The sequence below is a fragment of the Asterias rubens genome, chromosome 13 (assembly GCF_902459465.1).
Source record: "Asterias rubens chromosome 13, eAstRub1.3, whole genome shotgun sequence".
NCBI classification, from domain to species: domain Eukaryota; kingdom Metazoa; phylum Echinodermata; class Asteroidea; order Forcipulatida; family Asteriidae; genus Asterias; species Asterias rubens.
The window spans coordinates 1,136,199-1,151,244 of record NC_047074.1 but is presented as its reverse complement, the minus strand read 5'-3'; the positions used below and the strand labels follow the sequence as shown (position 1 = coordinate 1,151,244).

Here is a 15,046-nt window from a genome sequence, read left to right as displayed (position 1 = left end):
TCGGTACCTAGATCATTTTTGTTTTTCCAGCACGAGTACCAGTTAATATCAGCTGCAAGCCGACCGACTGCTTTTGGAGAACTTAGCAATGCCTACTGCACTCAGCTCACAAGTCCTGTAGTATTGTGTCTAGTGTACCTACTTTTGTTCTGTAAACAATTCCCTTTTAATTGTTTCTATGATGTATATTCGTGTTGTGTATCTTTTAAACTCAATTCAGCCCTCAGGTAGCGATGTTTGAATCTTAAATAAACCAATAATAATAATATAATATTAAAGTCATGTCGACCCGAAAATTGGTCAAGTCGACCCGGAAACGGGCAACTTCGATCCTTAAAATAATTTGGCTACATGTATTCGTTTGTACGATATAGGCATTATCATTTGTGTGCACACTTGTGTACCACCCCCACAACCAAGTTGACAAAAAGCTGCTTCAATGGAAACTGTATCTAGTTAATTAACTAATAACAATTACTCATGCACACTGTCTTATTTTACTCAATAAATAAAAAAAACACTAATGCATATAGGTAGCTTTGACTTTATAATTAGTCATGAAAAATATATCTTGATTGCCTAAAACAAATTTGTAACGCTCGGAAATGTATTGGTAATTGTGCATGAACATTAACTTGAAATGTGAGACAATTAATTAAAAAACAAAAATGCAACAATAATGCTTTTTCGTAATCGTTAAAATAAAATGCCCAGGTAAGTCCAGTCAGGTCACGTGACTTCCCATATGACATTATGGCAACGAGTTCCCCACAGTCACGCGACACAAAACGGTCAGCCAGGTAGCATAAAATTCAAAACGCACCAGATGTTTCACCAGTTGTAACCGTTGTTGCTTTTGTGAGACATCCTTCAACTCTGTATCAAAAAGAACAACCTCCAAGCCTTTTTTCGAGTCACCATGAAGTCTTTTACCGTACTGATCTGCTTTGCTGTTGCAGGTAAGCTGAGTATACCCTCAATTAGAATAATTATAACACTTATAAATAGTTCCGATAAAGTTAATTTGGGAAACAAATCTGTCTAAGAAAAAAATAAAATATTTAAATAGTTCTGGAGTGACATTATAGGAGAGTGTTGGTTTGAGTCGCTGTCTTGACAGTTGTGTTCTTTAAGCAAGACACTTAACAATTTCTTCGTCCAGATTGAACGTAGAGCCGTTGGTCCCGTGTTATTGTGTAACGCACAAAAAATAACGCAGTGCACTTTTCGAAAAGGGAAGGGGGTTCGCCCCGCTGTTCCTGGTTTGATTGTTGACAGCATATTGCGCCACAGCATCTTGTAAACAATAATTACACGATGCATTAAAGGAACAGATCTCATACTTCAAATCGTAGCTCCATATAACTTGCAGGAAAAAATACTGTTCGCTTTGATTCGCCCCTTATAATGGTGTTATAAAGCGTTATAAGAATAATATGATAACATATATTTAGCAATTCCAATTTAACGTTGAACTTTTTTATTTCTTTTTTTTGCAGCCTTCATCCTTATGGAGAACAGTGGAGTCAAAGCCGCTGTAAGTACTAAAATCTGCAGATTTTATTTTATTATTATTTTGTTTTACATAAAATCAAACAAACTGAGAAGAATCAAACAAAAACGAGTAAATTGAAACACAACCGACAAGTTGCTTAAACTTTGTGTATTTCCATTCGGGTCTTTAACAAACTTGGAGATAAGCAAACAATTTGAAAAGGAGCGGTGTTATTTCATTGACCATTTAAAGGCAGTGGACACTATTGGTAATTACTCAAAATTATATTTTTAGCATAAATCCTTACTTGGTAACGAGTAATGGGGAGCTGTTGATAGTATAAAACATTGTGAGAAACGGCTTCCTCTGAAGTGACATAGTTTTCGGGAAAAAAAAAGTAATTTTCCACGATTTTGAATTCGAGACATAAGATTTAGAATTGTTAGGTCTCGAAATCAACCATCTAAACGCACACAACTTCTCGTGACAAGGGTGTTTTTTCTTTCATTATTATCGCGCAACTTCGACTAAATGAGCTCAAATTTTCACAGGTTTATTTTATGCATATGTTGAGATACAATAAGTGAGAAGTCTGGTCTTTGACAATTACCAGTCAAGTGTCTTTAAACTAGTAATTACTATTTCAGTTATGTTGAAATTCGCAAATTCCAGAATAAAAAAATTATTGCGATCTATCCTCTATTTCATTATGACTTACTTATATCCCACATAGTTATAAATTAGCAAAATAACTCCTATTTTAAAGGAACGATACAGAATTGGTTAGAAACAAAAATCGTGAAGATCACAGATTTACATAAAACTTACACGGTCTAATGATGATGATAGTAGAAAATATCCCTTGATTTCTGTCTGAAATGTCATATTTGATGAGAAATAAATAATCTAACTTCGCGTTTGGAGTTTATCGCTGAGTGAGCGTTTTATTTGTCAGTTTATGTATAATGGTGAATTACATAGAGTGCTTACACTGCAAGCAACTGTTTTGTTAGCAAAAACCAATTCTGTAATGTTCCTTTAACATAAGTTTTCAGATGCTATACATAAGTTTTTACTTGTCCTTTCGTTATATATCTATTTTTATTTTTATTTTTACAAGGCGCCTGATTGCAGCAATGTAGACACCGCCGATTGCCCTGCCTTCAATCCTGATGACTTTGTGTGCGCAGACGGGACTACATACATCAATCTGTGCTCCGTATGCAAAGTTGTGGCTGATGGCAAGGAAGTTAGTGACGTCAGAGATGGTGCGTGCTAACGTTGGCGCATAGACTGGCTACTAGTCATGTTAAAGGATGCTTCCTCTGTGTCTTTTGTATACAGTTACTAAAGTACTACAACCTGTATACGAAACTTGGGACTTTTGCCTACAGTTCAGAGGTCGTTAGTTCAAGTTCCACTCCATTCATTTTGTTTTCTTCAAGACCCGAACATTAAATACAATTAAAAACACTACTGGATTTTTTCATTTTCATTTTTATTTATTTTTACGTAAATTATTAAATTATTTTAAATCATTTTTGGTGGGAGGTAATATTCAGTTCCTCTATGTTTTTATCGAACCCAACAGAAATCCTATACAGAACTAAATCAAAATAGAGATCATCATTTCAACTGATTCTGACTGACCCCCGCATGTGAAGGTGATGATATTGTTGTAGAAAGAACATTTTCCTGCAGTGATTGTAACCCAGGAAAGTTTACAAAAAGAAAACCAAAAAAAGTGGGTTTTGTGGAGTGGGGTTTTTTTGCAAAAAAGAAACACGTAGATTTCCCTGTGATGAATCAATCAGTTAATTGGTTGACTTTAATATCTGGTAGTAACTTGCTTTGACTATTGACATCATGACCGAACACAATAGTACTTTTCAATTTCACACAAAATTAAATTTACTATTTCAAGACACATTTAAATATTTGTTAAATCATACTGCACTCCAAGATTGTCTTTAGTTAAATCGAGTTTTTCGGTATAAACAACGCTTATAAATGAGTTATGTAATACCAAGTAACTGTTCACGTCAATATCCCTCAGAAATAAATAACGTCAAACAAATTAATCATCAAAGTGCCATGTTTTATTTAGTTGTTGTTGAAAAAAAATGGGGGGGGGGTCTCCTTCGTCTTCTTTTTTGTTTTCGTTGGTGTGTTTACCTTTGTGTTTCTATGGTTTGTCTTTTGATTAATAACATTGATTAAGAAAACAGTTAATGTATTAACCTGAACTGACTCGTTTAGTATGTAAAAACGTGTCATGCTTAAACCGAGACGAAAATTATTTTCGTGACATTGTTTTACTCATTTTTCAAAAACTACAGCACCTCAGTAGTCATTTCAAGGGAAGCTTTCTACTATCATTATCTCCAAACTGTGTTAATTTAATGTTGTCTTTGGACATTGTGTTTTATGTTGGGAATAAAAAGTTCATAGACCCTTTAAATTACTACCATTATATTTTATGAAGACTGAAATTGGATGTTAAAAAGCAAGGCCATTATTTATGGGGAAACAAGCAATTAAAATAATATACCTGAAAAAGGGCACCTCGTTTACAAGTATTGCTGGTGTTTCCTTATCATATTTAACCAACATAATTATGTTTGTAGTCGTAAACAAAGGGGTTTGATTAAAGTGTGAATACCATTGATGGCTTTTTATCATTAATAGTCCCTTAAAAAAAAAGTCCTATCTGTAGACGAAATACCTAAAAAAAACTATAGGATTTTAAATAAAGTCCTTTAGAATTCCTATAAAATGTTCGTCACTTCTTTGATTCCTATTCCTATAAGATTCTGAAGTTTTTTTTCGTAAGAGGTACAACGGAAACTGCCAAGGCTATTGGTTATTTCCTCACCAACATACCTGCCGAACGGGTCAGTTTCAACATTACCCCCCCCCCCCCCCCCCCCTTCACCACCACCCTTGCAAAGAACCATTTGGCGGACAACTCTTTGGGGAGTGAAATACGGGTACTTTCACCTCGATTTAGAGTAAATTTCGTTCCAACTTCACTCAAAAAGAGTGACACAATGACTTTCACTCTCAAAAGAGCGAAATTGACACCACTGGGACATGGAGAGTGACATTATTTGTCACTCCTTTTCATTAAAGGCACTGTACACGTTTGGCAATTACTCAACACTTATTAGCATAATTAGCATAAAACCGTACATGGTAACGAGCATGGAAACTCCCACTTTGACATTGACTAGTCTACCAGCTTCTTCAACTAAAGCTGGTCTTGTGACTGTTGCTGTACTTTCCGAAATTAATACATAGAACATTAAATTCTCATACAAGGTAAATTGTTTTTCGCACGCAATAAGTGTAAGGAATCCAGGGACCTGTTAAATGGAGGACACCCCTTGGTATAGTTTGTTCAGTTTGGGGTTTTTTTTTACGGGTTGATCAAAGCGGATGTTGGATCAATGATAAACGCACCGTCAACTTCTAATGGTCGTTAATTATAACGATAGCCTTAAAAACTCACACTTTCTGGTGTCAATATCCAAGGACTTTGCGCTTTTATTTTACTAGCAAAAGCGATAATCACGAAAACTCCCTCTGTTGTCCATAAAGACAGGTCCCAGCTTCTCAGATCCAGTGATTCCACTATAGATATAGATAAACGTGCACAGTGACTTTAGCTTTCCATCCTGTCACGTCCGTTACAGAATTTGACTGCGTACCTCTATGTGAAATGTATGGGGTCAAAGGTCAAAACACACGCCGGTTTTGGATGCCGGTTTCGCATGCAATTATGTCCTCTATGTTATGCTATCCGGAGGACATTATTGCATATGCAATAATGTCCGTCGGGCGGTTTTGTATATGTAATCGTGTCCACCCGGACGGTGCTGCATAATGCAATTGTGTCCGCCCGGACACATTTGCATATGCAGTTGTGTCCGCCCCGTGCAAAACTGTCATTGCAGTAAATTAAACGCCCTCGGTCGACGGAACACGTTTGCCATTTTTTTGTTTTACAAGCTTAGTGTATGTCTTGAATGACATGGGAAATGTTTGGCCGTTGGGTATTCGCTGCAATAATAAAATACGTGAATATTCGTGCTGCATATAGGCTACGTAGGTTCAGTGCATTGCACGCTCGCTTACGTGTCTGCCGGATGGTTTTTGCATAGCCCCGGACACGATTGCATATGCAAAAGTGTTTCGAGAGGACAGTACTACATGGCGGACATAATTGCATCTGACACCGGTCTCTGGCGTTATTCTCGAGCCTCGAAGTGTGACGTCAGATGTTCAGGCTAGGGCAGGTAGTACAAACTGACACTGACGTCCTGGGTATAAAGCTTCTTTACAATGCGAACACAAATTTGACTAAAATTTTCTTTATTTTTTACCTGATTTGAGAAGTTGAAATTCTCTTAATGCATTCTTAGTGAACCCTTACTACACTTTCAACGAGTTCACAATTCTAGCAAACTAAATAAATAACCCCATGTGTCTCAAGTCTATCCACCACTAGAGGGCGGTAGAGATCAACGCAACAAAGGTGTTTTTAAGCAAGTCCGTTCAGTATACGTGGATGTGGGAGACTTCAATTTCTTTTTCTCCACAAAATATTAACATCAAGTAAGATAATCAACAATTGTCAATACGACCTCCATGGAGCTCCGCCTAAAAGGAACATGTGAGTAAAACTTAAGCATTCTCAATAAGGTAAACATTTGAAGTGCAACTTTTTTAGAAATTGTGCGGGACCTTTATACCCACCAGGACTCCGTCGCGTTGAATGCAACGGAGGAATCCATGATTCTGTCTCCCATTTGGGTGCGTTCGTTTAGCTTCCCTGGGTCGACCCCGGTGTGTGGCGGTTTTTTTTTCCGGGATGAACGTGTGCAGATAATTACCCACGTTCGTCCTGGGAAAAAAAACGCCACACACCGGGGTCGACCCAGGGGAGCTAAACGAACGCACCCATGATTGCGAACTGTCTACAAACTTCATCTGATAGCGCCCTCTTTTGAATCATCCACCTTCAGCCCATGTTAATTTCCCATTATGGGAACCGTCTCCGGTGGACATTTTCCTGGGACACCGAAATTTATCTGATATTAAACTAACGTAAACTCTACTTACCCCAACCCCTTTGCTGTGCGTGGCAAACATCTCCAATCTATTTCTACGTATAGCCTCAGAATGCACCACTCATCTAGAAGACACAGCAAGCGTTGCATATGAACCTCGCACACATTGATAGAAATCCAGAGAGTGGTTCATGGTGGAGTCCAAACTGTACCTTTTGTTAATCGGCACCAAACGTTGAATAGGAGAGTCCGCTAAATGCTCAATAAAGGGTCTTTATAGATGCACACCAGACCGCGTTCTTTGGGCCATTCAGCAACATAAAAGAAAGAATCCACTACTTACTGACATCGCTGGTGGACTGTCTGACCGCTCTGACAGGTTGACTGTCTGACATGACATGCCAGAATGAAAGACATGCCCTACCAAACGGGCTAATGGCTAAACTGACAGACTGATATAGAGCTGCTAAGCACACAAATTTGCTTAGCATGACATTTTTACCTTGATAGAAACGGGGTTAATTACCAACCAAATTTCCACGTGATTTTCAGGAAAAGCAAACAACAGCTGAATATCAGTAACAAGCATTATGCAACATATGGAAATTTGGTTGATTGTTTATCCCATTGATATCCTGTTTTTACCAACGAAAAAAAATCATGCTTAGCAAAATGTTGTGCTCAGCAGTTCTATGGAATTGTGCACAGACTAGCTGATGTGGCCTCGATCGGCTGTAAAAAGGTGACACGTGACGAGATTACACCAATCACATGTCAAGAGTCTCTGTGTTTGGTTTTTCAATTTATTTGACACAACTTTTGCACAACATCTCTCTGTTGTACAAGGAAACGAATCCTTTAATTACAATACAAAGAACAAGTGATAGCTACCGGGCAATCATCTATTAAAATCTATCTATTTAACATCTATTAAAAAAGTGTTTACTTCAACAAATCATGACTTTGTTTTGTCTTAGCAAAATGATACATGCTGCTTCTGGATATTCAAATGAGTTTCGTACGGTATCTGTACCCTTGTTTCATTTACACAATTTTTCACAAAACTATCATGTTTAAAGTGTTAACATACTTTAACCTTACACCATCAACGACACCACTAGCTTGTTTATACATTTTGACTATAAACGCAATACATTTAAATTTAATTTCCGTCTAAAAAATGCATTATACAATTCTTCGATTTCAAAGTTCCTTTGCTTTGATTTTTTACTTTTTATAAAGAATGAAACTTGTACAAGACCGTTGTTTTTATCATGTGGCGGCAACACGCTTACGTAGGTTTGTGAGTTTCAAAGGCTTTAAAAAATAATAATCCTAATAATCATAAGACCTTAATACTTGATGACTTAATTCGTGTTCAATCTCTTTAGTATTATTTGTTTACAATTATTATATTGACAAAATAGTTAAACTAAACTACTGAAGTATCAAATCGTAATATTATTTCAAAAACTTGCAGTGATCACTATTTATACATTGCACGAGCAGTCCTCCAGAAAGCTACTTATTGTAATTGGAAAAAGAATGTGCAAGTGTGTCAAAAAAACTACACGACAGACTAATGCTCGTTTGTGTACGAGTAAATGGCGAATTCTCTGGGTGCGTTCGTTTAGCTGCCCCGGGTCGACCCCGGTGTGTGGCATTTCTTTCCCAGGACAAACGTGTGCTTATAATAACCCACATTCGTCCTGGAAACAAAAGCCGCCACACACCGGGGTCGACCCAGGGAAGCTAAACGAACGCACCCATTATAAACAGCGGACTAGTCTGCGTTGTTAAAAAACAGCGGGTCAACGGCTTTGCCCTGACTTAACTACGTGTCACAAGCGTTGTTCCTTATTAATATTAGTCAGTAAAAATGGGATTTTAATGAATTCATGCGCAGAGTTATTCAAAAAATAATGCTTAGCCAGTTGCTAACTGGTTGTGTAAATAAACTAACTTGCTGTTAATTAAACTACGAAAACAATTCTTCTTACAAATCACATTATGATTTTATCTTGACTGATAAATACACAAAACGGACTCGTTAGCCTTCAAAGTTTGTTCCGGTGTATATTTGACTCGTATCGACTAGTCAACTGGGCGAAATTTCATTGAGCATGTCTTCACGGTTTTTTCGTTGTTCCAACCATTCCAGTGCATGCCATCGAGGGTTTCTGTCCCTCCTACATAGTACCGACCATTCAGAGTAGACACAAAACAGTCGTTGTACCACCACGCCCCATGGTACTTTGTAGCACAACCGATGTTGTCGTTGTCATTTTGTTTATCTTTTGTTGAAAACATCATTCCATTATGCACGAGCCGTGGCTTTGGACCATTAAGGAGCGAGTCCCCTGCAGTGCTGTTCTCGTTGTAAGAATCCACGTTGAGCCGAAAGTTCTCTCCAGAAATACGGAAACCTTCATATTCCGACCAGGCTGTGTCATTCAACCAGTTTCCGAAGTCGATTCTCAGCCGCCACATTCCTCCAAACTCAGTCAGATTACGGAGGTTGTCGTTCCCGAGCCAGAACTCACCGTCCAAGTCACCGAAACCAACACGATAGTCGACCCAGTTGCGGTAGAAGTCCACGCTACCGTCTTGACGCCTCTGGATGACGATCCATCCCCCGCCATCAGTCTCCATGTCACAGTACACCCTCAGACCATCACTAAAGCCAGCGGGAAATATTGTGAAGATACCATTCTCGGTATGACCTGCTTCAAGAAGCTTCTTGCAACTGCTGTAACGAGGCTGGATTGGGGTTGGTGTATCGGGTCGTGTAGAGGGTTTGGGATCAGGCAGAGAGAGGAGAGGCGTGTCTACATCGGCATCAAAGTACACACTTCCAAAGTGTGTGATGAAGTGGTCAGAATACCGAGCCCTGGTAGCATTATTCTGATCACACAAGTGAGTGTCAATGTGGTAATTGACCGATAGGCACTGAGGATCAGCATGGCAATAACTCACACATTGAACATGTGATCGTGTAACAGTCTGCCGGTAGGAAACTTGCCGCAATTCTTTATTTTCGGCAGATAGAAACTCTCTCTCTAGTTGATGACCACACGACAGTATTTCTAAAGCTGTAATTGGTGTGCTCAACACAACCAATACTACGAATAAAAAAATGTTTTTTTGAGAGCAAAACCATGCCTCCTCCATAGTTACCGATGCTTATCTGCTCAGGATTATTGAAAGCATAAACGCTGGTCAATTTTTTTCCCCAGGCGAGCAAGGGCCCCGCTAGCCCTCTTCCGTGCAGGGTCGTGGGGGACGGAGCAGTCCCCTACGCAGGCCTCCGACTCCAACTGCTTGTAAACCCAAGTTATGTATTTTCAAGAAAACATGTACTGTTTATGAATAGCTTGAAAGCATAGCTTAACCAATACATCCAGTAACGTTACAAGAGTTATCAAGCAGGCACCATTGAGACAGCGAAGGATATCACAGCGATTTTACATGGTGTTACTCTCAGACAAGTAGCGATGAAAATGACAAACTGATATCAGAGCGCAGAAGTGGGATCTACTGCGGTGTCGTGGCTATTGCTGATTGGCTGAATGGCCAATTCGTCTGGCCTTCAAACTGTAGCGGCAACCTGGGTCTTGTTAGATATGGATGTTTGCCTCTCTGAAGAAATTCAAAAAAATATTGACATGGAGTGTTTACAATTTTATATTCCGTAGCTGGAGTCTCGACGGTTAAAATATTGATTTTCTTCTTCGTTGAATTTAACTGGGTCAACTTTGGCTATTGCTGTTTGGCTGGTTGGTGGCCTCCAAACTGGAGCGGCAACTCGTCAGCTATTGATGTTTGCCTCTCTGATGAATTTCAAAAGAATATTGTTGTAGCGCGCCAGTACATTAAATTTGTTTCTATATATCTTGAGGCTCTATTCATAACGATTAAAATTAGTCTGGCGTCCTTACGTGGGTTGAAATTGCCTCTGAAATTAAATGCGTTTTACTTCGATGGAGAAACTCATAAAGATAATTATATTGTTTTTGCTAAAGCTAAGGGTTCGACTATTCAAAAACGTTGATAATTGACTTTGACTTTTCGCGGTCAATTATTTAACTATAATAATGACATACTGACATCGCTGGTGGACTGTCTGACCGCTCTGACAGGTTGACTGTCTGACATGACATGCCAGAATGAAAGACATGCCCTACCAAACAGGCTAATGGCTAAACTAACATACTGATATAGAGCTGCTAAGCACACAAATTTGCTTAGCATGACATTTTTACCTTGATAAAAACGGGGTTAATTACCAACCAAATTTCCACGTGATTTTCAGGATAAGCAAACAACAGCTGAATATCAGTAACAAGCATTATGCAACATATTGAAATTTGGTTGATTGTTTAGGCGCGCGGTCCATTTAGGGCCGGTTCGGCAACCATAGAAAGACTTACTCAGGTGAAACACAAAAGAGTTGGTACTTGACTGTGGTTTACAACTAACAAAGGAGTTCGCCCACACCAGGCTGTCACTGACACTTCCACCGCTAATCTCTCGTTAATCACGACTAATCCTCCACGGCCAGGAGTACTGGTAACAGTAAACGGGCCAAAAACGTAAGTGCCTTGTAACTCAAAAGTGGTGAAAGTTATGAAGTAGCTTTCCAGGACGTAAGTGTCTAGCAAGGGTGGGCAGTAAAAACAAAATATTGATGACGTCACAAATTGCAACAGCGCCCTCTAGCGGCAGGTTGAAAACTCTTCAAAATTTACTTGTTGTAGATGTCTGTGGTGAAATTTGCTGTAATCACTTTAAATGACGTCATCGGGGGTCACGTGACGCGACATTAAAGGTGCACTTTTTGAAGTCGTATAACTCTCGAAGTAATGACGCGATTATGTTGAAACTTCGTGGATTGTTTGATATTGGCAAGTTCTCGTGAATTGTAAAATGACGTAATGATGACGTCATCACATGGTTTTTCCCTTTGTGCGCCTTTAACACATCAATTGCTATCTGAACATGGTATAATCCAAATTATTTTTTTAATTAGCCCGGATTGGTCATAACTGCTGTGAAAAAAAATATATAAATAAATTACAAATTCAGTTGAAAAATTAAAAATGTTATTTAAAATGTTATTTCAAATGCACACAACAGAAAACAGAAATCAAATATAGGTAATATGGAAATGGACCTATAGCACAATACTACCCATGATCAAATACCACCAAAAGCTGATAAAAAGATTACAAACGATTGCGGCTTAAAGACACTGGACACTTATGGTAATTGTCAAAGACCAGTCATCTCAATTGGTGTATATTAACATATGCATAAACTAAGAGTGACAATTTTAACTCAATTGGTTGTCGAAGTTGCGAGATAATAAGATAATAATGAACGAAAAAACACCATTGTCACTCGAAGTTGTGTGCGGTTAGATGCTTGATTTTGAGACCTAAAAAAATATTCTGAGGTCTCGAAATCAAATTCGTGGAAAATTACTTCTTTCTCGAAAACAACGTTATTTCAGAGGGAGTCGTTTCTCACAATGTGTTATGCTATCAACAGCTCCGAAGGTTTTATGCGAAACATTATTTTAAGTAAATGCCAATAGTGGCCACTGCCTTTAAGATACTTTCTGGCTATTTAGCCTTTCTGGGTTATCTGTATAGCGGCACACATCTTAATAATTTATATATATATAATTACATATATAATGAATAGGGTAGATGGCCTTAGCTTTCGATCCAATCCGGACCTTCTTCAGAGGCATAAAACAAGTACAAACAAATACATATAAAGTGGGAAAAGATAAAATGGATATGGTTATGACAATTAAAAACAAAATACAAGCAAATCAAGGGGATCACCCCGAAGGGATAATGAATAGGGTAGATGGCCTTAGCTTTCGATCCAATCCGGACCTTCTTCAGAGGCATAAAACAAGTACAAACAATAATATATATATATTTTTTTTTTCAAAAAAAAATAGGGTAAGATGCAAGCCTCTCCTTCTACATTATTCTTGCTACTGGTGTCCGTTCACTCTTAATTAACTACTTTGCACAATGTTGACGTTATTCCCACTCGCGCTGCGCCTGTCCTTCCAACATGGCATGCCTTTTGTCCACTACTCTATTAACATCAACATGTTATCACTCCCTTTTACTGGGTCATCCATTCAACCACCGGAAGCAGCAAGCGATCTTGAACTGACATTTTTAATATCGTCAGAGTTCTATACGGTACCGCTGATGAAATTTCCCCAAATAATCGTTGATGTTTTGTTAAAAATAGACCCGGCAGTGTAAATAACTCACTGTTCCAGTCGTTTGAGTTTTTATGACAGCACTAATGGTACAATATCGATTTTTATCAGAGGCTACCGCAGCTTGTGTATTTGGTTCGAAGGCGGGCTAATAAACTGTTTCACTACCAAGCCCCTTTTCACACTAAAGGTATTTCCTGGGAAATTCTCGGGAACTTTTGGCCCATCTTTTCACTTCCCGAGAGTTGCCCGGAATAATATAGCGTTTTCCTGGAAAAAAAAATAACCCTGCTCAGGGGTAGGAAGTTAACCCCGGGCTAAAACGTTTTTCATGAAACGACCGTGCATATCCCCGGGGAATAGTACTCCAGGGAGTTACCAATAATTATACACATATTGACTGGCAATGAGGTAACTAGTGTACGTCTATTCCCTCGATGGACTTTGAGTGACCAGAAGAGGGACCTATTTCCCAATGCCGAAATTTTGCATAGTTCCTAAAGAGCAATTGCAATGACACTTTCAGGGATCGAAGGTTATGGTGCAATAATGATCATAAGGCAATGATGTCATGATGACGTCATCACCGGTCACATGACGTCTTCTTAATTGTGTTTTATGTTAAATGTTTGAAAATCTATATCAAATCAGCCAAAAGGAACCGTAGGTTTCTGTTTGCGGGATTGGGTAGGGGAAAATTAGGTCTTCATTTTTTTTTCGTGTGGTTGACCTAACATGACATCTACTTCCGGTCGAAACGGGCCAAAAACGTAAGTGCCCTGTAACTCAAAAGTGGTAAAAGTTATGAAGTTGCTTTCCAGGACGTAAGTGTCTAGCAAGGGTGGACAGTTCAAACAAAATATTGATGACGTCACAAATTGCAACAGCGCCCTCTAGCGGCAGGTTGAAAACTCTTCAAAATTTACTTTTTGTAGATGTCTGTGGTGAAATTTGCTGTAATCACTTTTAATGACGTCACGTGACGCGACATTAAAGGTGCACTTTTTGAAGTCGTATAACTCTCGAAGTAATGACGCGATTATGTTGAAACTTCGTGGATTGTTTGATATTGACAAGTTCTCGTGAATTGTAAAATGACGTAATGATGACGTCATCACATGTTTTTTCCCTTTGTGCGCCTTTAACACATCAATTGCTATATGAACATGGTATAATCCAAATTATTTTTTTAATTAGCCCGGATTGGTCATAACTGCTGTGAAAAAAAAATATATAAATAAATTACAAATTCAGTTGAAAAATTAAAAATGTTATTTAAAATGTTATTTCAAATGCACACAACAGAAAACAGAAATCAAATATAGGTGATATGGAAATGGACCTATAGCACAATATTACCCATGATAAAATACCACCAAAAGCTGATAAAAAGATTACAAACGATTGCGGCTTAAAGACACTGGACACTTATGGTAATTGTCAAAGACCAGTCATCTCAGTTGGTGTATATTAACATATGCATAAACTAAGAGTGACAATTTTAACTCAATTGGTTGTCGAAGTTGCGAGATAATAAGATAATAATGAACGAAAAAACACCATTGTCACTCGAAGTTGTGTGCTTTTAGATGCTTGATTTTGAGACCTAAACATTAATTATTTTGAGGTCTCGAAATCAAATTCGTGGAAAATTACTTCTTTCTCGAAAACAACGTTACTTCAGAGGGAGTCGTTTCTCACAATGTTTTATGCTATCAACAGCTCCCAAGGTTTTATGCTAAACACTATTTTAAGTAAAAACCAATAGTGGCCACTGCCTTTAAGATACTTTCTGGCTATTCAGCCTTTCTGGATTATCTTCATTTTTTTTTACCAAAACATAAGGTAAGATGCAAGAATGGTGTCCGTTCACTCTTAATTAAATACTTTGCACGCGCTACGCCTGTCCTTCCAACATGTCATGCCTTTTGTCCACTACTCTATCAACAACAACAGGTTCTCACTCCCTTTTACTGGGTCATCCATTCAACCACCGGAAGCAGCAAGCGATCTTGAACTGACATTTTTAATATCGTCAGAAGTCTATACGGTAGCGCTGATGAAATTTCCCCAAATAATTGTTGATGTTTTGTTAGAAATGGACCCGGCAGTGTAAATAACTCACTGTTCCAGTCGTCTGAGTTGTTATGACAGCACCATTGAAACAATATCGATTTTTTAGAGGCTGCCGCAGCTTGTGTAATTGGTTCGAAGGCGGGCTAATAATTG

The 15,046-nt window shown here is 38.4% G+C and overlaps 2 protein-coding genes across 2 annotated transcripts; one reads left to right on the top strand and one right to left on the bottom strand.

Annotated features, from left to right (window-relative positions):
- The first annotated feature begins 791 nt into the window (after positions 1-791).
- On the top strand, positions 792-3,576 carry LOC117298347. Its single transcript, XM_033781552.1, has 3 exons — positions 792-959; positions 1,500-1,537; positions 2,616-3,576. Exons 1-3 carry the CDS (start codon positions 920-922, stop codon positions 2,772-2,774), a joined length of 237 nt encoding a protein of 78 aa, XP_033637443.1. The 5' UTR covers positions 792-919; the 3' UTR covers positions 2,775-3,576.
- Positions 3,577-8,661: 5,085 nt separating this feature from the next.
- Positions 8,662-10,722, bottom strand: LOC117298601 (ficolin-2-like). The gene is made up of 2 exons (XM_033781919.1): positions 10,671-10,722; positions 8,662-9,689 (listed from the first exon to the last, which is right to left on the bottom strand). The coding sequence occupies exons 1-2, from the start codon at positions 10,720-10,722 to the stop codon at positions 8,662-8,664; spliced, it is 1,080 nt and encodes a 359-aa protein (XP_033637810.1).
- Between the last annotated feature and the right edge of the window lie 4,324 nt (positions 10,723-15,046).

Bases quoted from the DNA above. Each gene is read 5' to 3' on its own strand.
- LOC117298601 (XM_033781919.1), bottom strand. From the start codon at position 10,722: ATGTCAGACAGTCAACCTGTCAGAGCGGTCAGACAGTCCACCAGCGAT. The intron at 9,690-10,670 runs GTATGTCATTAT...TTTTATTCGTAG, and splicing joins ACAGTCCACCAGCGATGTCA to TATTGGTTGTGTTGAGCACA.
- LOC117298347 (XM_033781552.1), top strand. From the start codon at position 920: ATGAAGTCTTTTACCGTACTGATCTGCTTTGCTGTTGCAG. The intron at 960-1,499 runs GTAAGCTGAGTA...TTTTTTTTGCAG, and splicing joins GATCTGCTTTGCTGTTGCAG to CCTTCATCCTTATGGAGAAC. The intron at 1,538-2,615 runs GTAAGTACTAAA...TATTTTTACAAG, and splicing joins ACAGTGGAGTCAAAGCCGCT to GCGCCTGATTGCAGCAATGT.